The following is a 10,174-nucleotide window of genomic DNA, read 5'->3' as shown; positions in this document are numbered from 1 at the left end:
ACTTCTGCCATGTGACCTTCAAAGCCAGGAGAAACTAGGCCATCCAGGTGTCGCCCCTTAACACAACCATCTGAGCTCTAGTGCGCACTCAGTGCCAGAGGGCTCAAATATTTAATTAAAGTCCTTGATAGGACGATTTCCATCAAACGTGCTATGCTAGGCTTCCTTTGTTTTTCCAAGGTTTAGGAAAGGCTTTGTGTCTATCTTTCCACTCTAGTTTAATGTAGTTTAAATGACACGAACCAGGGATATTTCTGGCTAGAGTTATGGTGTAGAGTCCTAGCTGTTCATTATCCACAGAATTCAAGCAGTAATCCTATTTATGTTGCATTATAACTAACTCAGCTGAGCAGTCCGAGAAGCTACACAATGCCTGGCATATAGCTGGTGCTCAAAAATATGGTACACAAATAACCACAGATTCAATAAATACGTAGGACTCCCTGGTGACTCAGATGGTAAAGAAGCTGTATGCAGGGCAGGAGACCTGGATTGGATCCCTGGGTCAAGAAGATCTCCTGGAGAAGGGAATGGCTACCCACTCCAGTGTTCTTGTCTGGAGAATTTCATGGACAGAGGAGCCTGGTGAGCTACAGTCCATGGGGTCGCAAAGAATCAAACACAACTGAGCAACTAATACACATGTAATACATATTTAACAACATATTATACAATTTTTGACCTCTGGCTTTGATTTCCTAATTGTAATGACATAGAAATCTTTTAAAAGGACATAATTCTTAATATTTTTCAAAAGTTATAAAAAATGGTGTGACAAAAATAGAAATCTTTGAGTTAAATTAGGAAGAAGCAACATTTGAGAGGAATACAATTGAGATGTTGCCGACGCAAGGGAAGAAGGGCAATTTGTAACCGCAGTAACATAACGACAATAGAAGTAAGCATTTGAGAAGTTTTAGTAGGGACTTCCCTGGTGGTCCTGTGGCTAGGACTCCAAGATCCCAGTGCAGGGGGCCTGGGTTCGATCCCTGGTCAGGGAACTAGATCCTAATTGCTGCAACTAAAAAGAACCCGTATGTGGCAATCAAAGTCAAAGATCCCCGCATGCTGCAGCTGGGACCTGGCATAGTCAAAGAAGTAAGAAGTTTCAGCAGCAATGAGTATTTATTATTTTGAATGAACTGTACATGAAACTTAAATTTTTACATGAAATATAAAAATCATCAAAAGTGCTGTTTAGGATTATTTTAATATTAATTTATCCCCCCATGTGATCTAGTAGCTACACATTTTACCTTTTTTAATGATCTGACACATCATTACAATCATGTAAGAACTGTCCAATGTTAAAACATAAAAAAAATATTAGTTTATTCCTCAAGAAAAGTACCACCAGTGATGCTTTACTGAACATGAAAAATAAACAGATGCCAGAGAATCAACTTTTCGGGAAAAAGAAATATCATAGAGTTTCACGGGTGAATGCAAAGTCCAAAGTAGATCAGACTCTCAGCAGAACATTCTTGGGATATAACATCCTAATAGTGTGGGTTATCTCCTTTGGAGGCAGGTCACTGGTGTGCCAGAACTCATCTTTTCTGGCCTACTTTCCAACAAAACGTCTAATGCCACGAACCTCTCATGACTCCTAAAATATTTAATACAGAGGGTTTTCAGTCTTAGAATAGCCCTTGGAGTTAAGTTTGTCGTTGAAGAAGAAAGCAGTCATTGCTCACAGACGAGAGCCCCGCGCACCTTCCGCCGTCAGGCCGACCCGTGCGTCTGGTCCGCGCCGAGTGCGTGCTCCCCACAGCCGTCCTGGGTGCCCTGGCTGATGAGGTGACAGCAGGTCCTTCAAGTCACGCGTCCCAACTGGTCTCATTCGGCCCTAAGCAAACCAGCCTCTCTGATTCACCACCAGAGTTGTCTGGCTCTCCCGCCTCTTGGCTTTCTTGCTCCTCTGCCTCACCTTCCAGCACAGAGCGCTGGACGCTAACAGAAAAAGTCCCAGGGACAGAAGGACCAGGCCCAAGATGGAGATGATGGAGCCATGGGAGTTGAAGCTGTACGCCACGGCAGTGACCACGGTCCCGGTGATGAGGACCACCACAGCGAAGGGGATGACGCAGCGGTAGCAGGAGAGCTCAGCGCCCCCGGTGGCGGCCGCCAGCTGAATCTCACTGACCAGGGGCACCAAGGTAACCACCACTTCGCCATTGGCATTCTTTTCCATCGCCACCGGCTTGGGAGACTTTGGGGTTCCCAGGATCTCCTTTATGGGCTCGTCTGTCATTGTTACAGTGGTGTCTCCTAGCTGAGTTCACAGACTAGATCTGGGTGGTCTCAAAAACTGTGGGCAAAAACTGTGAAGACAGGAGATGTCAGCTGAATGCATTAGAGTGAGCCCCACAAGTAGCAGCAAAGACCTGGGGAAACACCACTATGTTCTTTTCTTTTCTAGGAGACATGGATGCCTGTGAAAATCAACTTTAATGTATTTTTTCCCCAACTTTTGCATTCTCTTTGCATTGGGCAGAAAGCAAGATAAAGCAGAGAACCATAAAGAAAGGGAAGGTATATAAGCAGGAAGCACTTTACAGTGCTTAATACTCTCTGGCAGCCTACAAATGTTTTACAAGCTTTTCTCCTTTGTCTATTGCTTTCTTTCCTCTAAACACAGAGAATCCTTAATCTTAATCCCAAAACACCCTCATTCAAAAGGAGAGCGTGTTATAAACAACATTTCTCACAGTCCATTCCACACTCACAGCAACCTAGACGCTGCCAGTATTTCCGGGCATAACATGCATTCTTTCCAAACTATGGCCCATTCACTGTGCACCAAAGTAATGTCAAGACCAGCAGCCAGCATTTAAGTGATATTTTTCTATATCAACTGACGGTCAACAAGTCTTCATTGTTGTAACTATTAAATGCAATGAAGCAGGCATCCTGGGTCCATGGTGGGAGTGCAGTGTGGCAAAAATTCAGTGATAATAATGCTAGGATTTGTGATCTAAAATGTGGCAATATCCTTTGATGCATTTGAAAAGAGAAAAATAAGAAAAGCAATTCAACAATTTTGTTGGATATAATTTTTTGCTTTTTTATGTTAAAGAAGAGGCCAACTATGAGAGTAATTAGCAGTTAATTTACAAATTTTCCATTAAATTCAACAAGGAATTTTGACATTATATGTACTACTTGTTTTAAAAGAATGAGCATACTAGATTTTCAATAAAGATTTACAAGCTCACTTTTACCCCATGCTCCAGTGTACGAAAATGTCATGCGATTCATCTTTGTAAATATTTTGAACCTGAACATTTCAGAAGGAAATCTGAAACTCTCCATCAAAAATCTCTAGGTGAAATGCCATCGCTGAGAAAACAGTGGACACTCCTGTCTTGTTTAGGCATGGCAAGTCATTCTCTTTCACCCTTGAGAAGTGATCTAGCAGCTAAAGTGTTGAACAGTTACAGTTATGCTTTAAATGAAAGCATTTAAAGGAAGATAGCAGAGATGATTTCAGTGAGATGACAACTTTGATCCTATTAAATACTCACTGAAAACTAATTCAACCCCAAAGTCAGACCTCACGGGTTCTTCCTTGCCCTGGGAGGTCAAAATATCACTCCTTATCCAATGAGCTAAAAGTTAGAGCTGTCTATTTGCATGAGACTTTCAGTCACCAAAATTAATCACTGCTATTCAAGATACCTTAATGACTGGCTAGATCAATAAAAGCATATTTGAGATTCTGTCTGAAAGGAAAAAAAAAAAACTTCAACCCAAAGCTGAAACTTCAGCTAACTTAAAAATGAGGCTGTGTCCCCCAAGTGTTTATACTTACATGTACCTCAGAGAGAAGCAATCCATTACCAGGGAGACCCCTGGACCTGAGAGAGAAGGAACAGCAGTCTGAGCTTCTTCTTGGACTTCTGAGAAGGCAGCCTGTCACAGCACCTCTGTCAGGAAAGTGACGGGACAGGGATCTCTGGGGAGGAGAAAAGATATAAAATGCTGTGGGTTTTAGATCCTGAGCTCTTTCTCTCACTCTACCCCTTCCTAAATGACGCTTGTCTTTCCCTCTCTCTTTTTATTTCCTCCCCCGCCGGTTTGCTCCTCCCTGACATTTTTTTTTTTTTTCTTCTTTCTTTTCCTTGCCAGCAGATTCTGAGTTTTGGCTTCCCCCAGCTCTGCTCAGTGACATGATAAGTCAGAATCATTTTAGAGTCCCCAGAGACACAGGAGGCAGCTTTTACTTTTATTTCTCTTGCAGCCTTTACTGAGCGCACTGCTTTGCATTACTCATTTTTTCCCCAGCCAGACTCCAAATCTTCCCCCGCCCAGCAGGCATTTTCACAAGAAAATCCCCGAGTCAGCGTTGCAGACCCAGCTGAGGGGACGGGGCCGAAGGGACAGACACTTTTAGGGCTGCGGGAACAGCTGTGAAGTCATCGGGCAGCTGAATCCAGCCTCTAAGCCAACAAAAATCTATGTTCCTAGGTTTCCTGAGTGTTCTTTCTTCATGTGTGTGTGTGCTGGCCATCTGAAGCGTAATACCTCCCTCCCCCGCTTGTCTCATTGGATGATAATTCATTTAGGAATGAGGGTGGAAGATACAAATGTTTGTGGTTAAGGGTGAAAACCAGTCATTCTGATTTAAACATGATTACTAGGAAGTGAGTAGCCTTGGCAATACTGAAATTGTCATCATCACCATCTCTCATTTATAGAGCACCTCCCATGGGCATGGCACATGCAAGGTGCACGCATTAACACTAATGCTCACAACTTTACAAAGGAGTTTATAAGCAGTTTATAATGAGGCTCAGAAATGTTAAGCAATCTGACAAATGTCATAGAGAGAGAGACTCTTGGTTTAACTCTAGTCTTTAACGGGCACACTAATCCTGCAAGGGGCTTGTTAAATGCAGATTCTGATTTAGTAGGTCTGTAGCTTGATCCTGGCTGATGCTAATCAGCTGCTCCTAGACCCACTTTAAGGAAGAAGATATTTTCAATATTCAAATACATATGACTGGATATATCATATTCTCAAACGATAAAGGTAAAGGTCTATTTCCCACCCCCTGTTGCCAAATGGGCTTTAAGCGACACATGAACTATTTAAAATTTGAAAGCCACAGATTGTTTTTTGGAGCGAAAAATGAGATCATATGTCTTTTGGAGTGAAAAATGAGATCATACCGGGTGACTCTTATAAGCTCATCCTATACTTCTGTACCCATGGTGGATTCATATCAATGTATGGCATAAACCACTACAATATTGTAAAGTAATTAGCCTCCAATTAAAATAAATAAATTTATATTAAAAAAAGCCATCTTCTATTTTTAGTCTGTACAAGTTTTAATAACTTACTTTCAACTGATATAAGTAACACTAAAATATAAGTTAAATCTTGAAGGAGATTTGTTTTCCTTCTTTCTCTTGAGTTAAGTTTCTCTAATTGCTGGTGGAGGGCATGGATGTTCTTAGGCACCTCACCGCTGTTCTACCAGAGCTCACTCTTTCCAGCCTAGTCTAGAAATAAGGCCCTGGTGATTTTGTCATAAAGGGACAGGGGCGAGAAGTATTTCTTCATTGAAAAGAAATAAAGCTGAAAAGCTCCAGAGGCTTTGCTGAGTCAGGGAGCCCAGCCTGTTGAGCTGGGCTGGAGGGCCTCAGCTACTATCCTTGGACTTTAAAGATGTGGTTATAAGGGACACAGCCACCCTCCAGGAGGAGTGCTGTTGCTTGGTATTCGAGATAAGGGGTATTTAGAACCAGAGCATTTAAGCACTGGCCAGCAATGCCCTGGGAGGATGGGGATACTGGGGATTCTTGAGGAGCTCTGTTTGAGAGCAGCTATGTTTCCACTGCAAACTGTGACCTCTGGGGGCAATTCCTCTTTACTTTCTAGCAGGGGCCTCTTCCGCCTCCCCACAGCATAATCCAATGACCCCACTGAAGCCCTGAATATCACCCTATCCTGTTGAAGACCATGCTTTCCCATTGTCAAAGTCAAAGGTACATGATTTGAATTTCTCCCAGAAAGAAGCCAGAGGCAACTGGTAAGCTCTTGGCTGAATTTATAATGAGGGGCAGAGAGTGTGTCTGTGAGCTGGGAGCAGGGTAGGTCTGTCTGTGTTGCTCCGAACACCCAAGCCCTCCTCAGCCTTTTCAGGCTTCAGAATTCTAATTCTTATTCACAGAGCTGCATCTGCCCGCACACACAGATGCACATCTTCAGATTCTAACAGCTGATGACTTGCACTGATTGATACAGAGAAGTAGAAAGTAGAAAGCAGAAATTGTATTTCAAGAATAGATACCTGGGCTTCCCTGGATGTCCAATGGTCAAGACTTCCCCTTTCAATGCAGTGGGTAGAGGTTCGATCCCTGGTTGGGGAGCCAAGATCCTACATGCCTGGAGGCCAAAAAAACACAAAAAACACATGAGATAAAAGCAATATTTTAAGAAATTCAATAAAGACTTTAAAATGACCCATATCAAAAACAATCTAGAAAAAAAGATGAAATGACTTAAAAAAAAATGAAGAATAGATACCTATCATTACACTCAAGTACACCTACAGTTTTAAATGACTTTTAAGTCTTCAAATCAAAATTCAAAGAGAATTACTAGTGATCAAAAGTCTTTGAATGACTTTTTCTCCCTCCTTTCTGTGCCTGTTAGAAATTAAACCCTCCTGAGAGTGCCTTAAGAAACACCTGCCCCCGATGCAAAATCTCATCTATAAAGCAACTAGCCTTTTTCTTCTGCAAGGCTTTGCTCAGAAGGGAGAGGAAATCTTTCTGGTTCTTTTTAAACACAAGGCTCCAGGAGATTCCTTTAAGCTTTGAAAGCTTTTCAGAAAGCTTCCAATTCATGAATTAAATCTACATCCTCCTACCCCACCTCACCCCTCCAAAGACTTCCACATTTCTCTTCCAGATCTTTCAAAAACCAGAGATCCTTACCTTTCCTAGCCAGAATTGGACTGAGACAGCTGCCAGCTCTGGCCTACAGCCACCCAGAGACGGGGATGCAAATCACTACACCAGGGACCGTAGGCAAAGTACTCAGCGAGGCTTAAACACAATCAAGGGACCGGAGAAAAACTGATGAGAGGAAATTCCTTAAGTGCTGCTGTATTTTCTTCTCTGTTTCCCTCTACGAAAATGGAATCCATATAATTTTTTTTTTAAAAAAGGGATCCAAGTTTGGACAGGGTGTCCTCCTTTGTTTTTCTTTCTTTGTGTCCTCATTCAGGCTTTCATTTTCAAGATTTTCCTTATTCAAAGCCCCTATTCTGAGACTATTCTTCTGTAGGACTATGAACCTGAAGAAAAGAATTTTGCAATTCTTGTCCTACCCCTCTGGAAGGGTCTGGGGTTGGGGAAGTATGTAAGGTGGGTAGTGAGAAGGTAAACTTATTATTATTTTTTTTTTTCTCACCATGACAAGCAAGTGATAAGGGAAGTAAACGAAGAAGAGATCAGCTGATGGTGAAATGGTCTTTGGTGCCCTGTGGGGACTCTATCCCTAAAGCCAGAGGAGAGGTCTTTTCATGCTGTTCATGAGAGGGTGGGAAGGCACCGTGGAAATGGAGGTGCACAGGAAAATCACATCTCTAGGCAACTGAGCTAACATTCTACCAAAGACATCATAAAAAGCAGAATTAAGGAACACTGCTATTTTAAAGAAAACTTCCCCAAATTAGGGGCAAAAATCTCAGTGTACTTAGAAACAAGCCAGAAACAAAGTTATTTAGATAAGGGGGATATAGAAGTGGAAGTGGAAAATGGAGCGTACCATGACCAAGAGGAGATTTTGCTTGTTTACCTTTAGTAGAAGCCAAACGTTCAGTTTCTCGATTGGAAAGGGTAACGTGTTGATTTTGCCATTGGATAGATGCTGTTGAAGACCTGGAAATTCCTCCTTTGGGAAAGCACAGACTTCATTTTGTGAGGCGCATCCCCATGTGCATTCGATTACTCACATACTTACTTTCAGTTTGCTTTGCTTGGTGGGGTTGAGATGGCTTTTTTTCAGCAGCCCTGAAGATGCCAGTTCTTGCCGGCCCTCTGTCCAATCACCACATCGTTTGATCTCTGTCATCACCCAGTCCAATTGGATCCAGTGAGGTTCAGGAAGCTGGCCAGAGTTTCTCCTTTCCAATGCTTCTTTTAAGGGTGTGTCTGCATTTATGCTCTGAAATCATGGACGTTTTGGAAAGTGATCTGTGCTTGTGTGTTCAGTTTGGATACCAGGTCATATTATTATTGCTACCCCACCCCCTACCCAAAGCACTTCTATTTGAGGACTAGACAATCAAATAGAGAGATCTGATAGTAACAAGTGAAATGATGGGTATGCCTTCAGTTTGGTTCGGTTCAGTTCAGTCCCTCAGTCGTGCCTGACTCTTTGTGACCCCATGAACCGCCAGGCTTCCCTGTCCATCACCAACTCCCAGAGTTTACCCAAACTTATGTCCATTGAATTGGTGAGGCCATCCAACCATCTCATCCTCTGTTATCCCCTTCTCCTCCCGCCCTCAATCTTTCCCAGCATCAGGGTCTTTTCCAGTGAGTCAGCTCTTGGCATCAGGTGGCCAAAGTATTGGAGTTTCAGCTTCAACATCAGTCCTTCCAATGAACACCCAGGACTGATCTCCTTTAGGATGGACTGGTTGGATCTCCTTAGATATAAGTATATATTTTACTATAGTAAGGTACCCAAAACTCAGAAAATCCTCCCAGATACAGAAAGAAATACACATGTTTTAGATGCAGACTGTGGTTACCATTCTCTTAGCCATTTTGTTCTGAGTTATGAAAGATTCAGTTCAGTTCAGTTCAGTCGCTCAATCATGTCCGACTCTTTGCAACCCCATGAATCGCAGCACTCCAGGCCTCCCTGTCCATCACCAACTCCAGGAGTCCACCCAAACCCATGTCCATCAAGTCGGTGATGCCATCCAGCCATCTCATCCTCTGGCGTCCCCTTCTCCTCCTACCCCCAATCTCTCCCAGCATCAGTCTTTTCCAATGACTCAACTCTTCGCATGAAATGGCCAAAGTACTGGAGTTTCAGCTTTAGCATCAGTCCTTCCAATGAACACTCAGGACTGATCTCCTTTAGAATGGACTGGTTGGATCTCCTTGCAGTCCAAGGGACTCTCAAGAGTCTTCTCCAACACCACAGTTCAAAAGCATCAATTCTTCGGCACTCAGCTTTCTTCACAGTCCAACTCTCACATCCATACATGACCACTGGAACAACCATAGCCTTGACTAGACGGACCTTTGTTGGCAAAGTAATGTCTCTGCTTTTCAATATGCTGTCTAGGTTGGTCATAACTTTTCTTCCAAGGAGTAAGCGTCTTTTAATTTCATGGCTGCAGTCACAATCTGCAGTGATTTTGGAGCCCAAAAAAATAAAATCTGACACTGTTTCCACTGTTTCCCCATCTATTTCCCGTGAAGTGCTGGGACCAGATGCCATGATCTTCGTTTTCTGAATGTTGAGCTTTAAGCCAACTTTTTCACTCTCCACTTTGACTTTCATCAAGAGGAATTTTAGTTCCTCTTCACTTTCTGCCATAAAGGTGGTGGCATCTGCATATCTGAGGTTATTGATATTTTTCCCGGCAATCTTGATTCCAGCTTGTGCTTCTTGCAGCCCAGCGTTTCTCATGATGTACTCTGCATATAAGTTAAATAAGCAGGGTGACAATATACACACTTGATACACTTCTTTTCCTATTTGGAACCAGTCTGTTGTTCCATGTCCAGTTCTAACTGTTGCTTCCTGACCTGCATACAGGTTTCTCAAGAGGCAGGTCAGGTGGTCTGGTATTCCCATCTCTTTCAGAATTTTCCGCAGTTTATTGTGATCTACACAGTCCAAGGCTTTGGCATAGTCAATAAAGCAGAAATAAATGTTTTTCTGGAACTTTCTTGTTTTTTCAATGATCCAGCGGATGTTGGCAATTTGATCTCTGGTTCCTCTGCCTTTTCTAAAACCAGCCTGAACATCTGGAAGCTCACGGTTCAAGTATTGCTGAAGCCTGGCTTGGAGAATTTTGAGCATTACTTTACTAGCGTGTGAGATGAGTGCAATTGTTTGGTAGTTTGACATTCTCTGGCATTGCCTTTCTTTGGGATTGGAATGAAAACTGACCTTTTCCAGTGGCCACTG

The 10,174-nt window shown here is 42.7% G+C and overlaps 1 protein-coding gene across 8 annotated transcripts; it reads right to left on the bottom strand.

Annotated features, from left to right (window-relative positions):
- Window positions 1-1,106: 1,106 nt before the first annotated feature.
- TMEM100 (transmembrane protein 100) lies at window positions 1,107-7,630 on the bottom strand. 8 transcript variants are annotated; one of them, XM_086355685.1, is made up of 4 exons: window positions 6,952-7,630; window positions 6,303-6,397; window positions 3,821-3,958; window positions 1,107-2,324 (listed from the first exon to the last, which is right to left on the bottom strand). In XM_086355685.1, the coding sequence occupies exon 4, from the start codon at window positions 2,252-2,254 to the stop codon at window positions 1,850-1,852; it is 405 nt and encodes a 134-aa protein (XP_086211811.1). In that variant the 5' UTR covers window positions 2,255-2,324; window positions 3,821-3,958; window positions 6,303-6,397; window positions 6,952-7,630; the 3' UTR covers window positions 1,107-1,849. The 8 variants fall into 8 exon arrangements, with proteins under 8 accessions (XP_086211811.1, XP_086211806.1, XP_086211807.1 ...); XM_086355680.1 differs by having other exon boundaries at window positions 3,815-3,958; window positions 6,952-7,614; XM_086355681.1 differs by having other exon boundaries at window positions 3,815-3,958; window positions 6,895-6,973.
- Window positions 7,631-10,174: the final 2,544 nt, after the last annotated feature.

This window comes from Bos grunniens, chromosome 19 (assembly GCF_055505025.1).
Source record: "Bos grunniens cultivar Pamir isolate PY7600 chromosome 19, Bosgru_T2T1.0, whole genome shotgun sequence".
Lineage (NCBI taxonomy): Eukaryota > Metazoa > Chordata > Mammalia > Artiodactyla > Bovidae > Bos > Bos grunniens.
The sequence above is the reverse complement of the archived record's forward strand: the minus strand, read 5'-3'. Positions and strand labels throughout refer to the sequence as shown.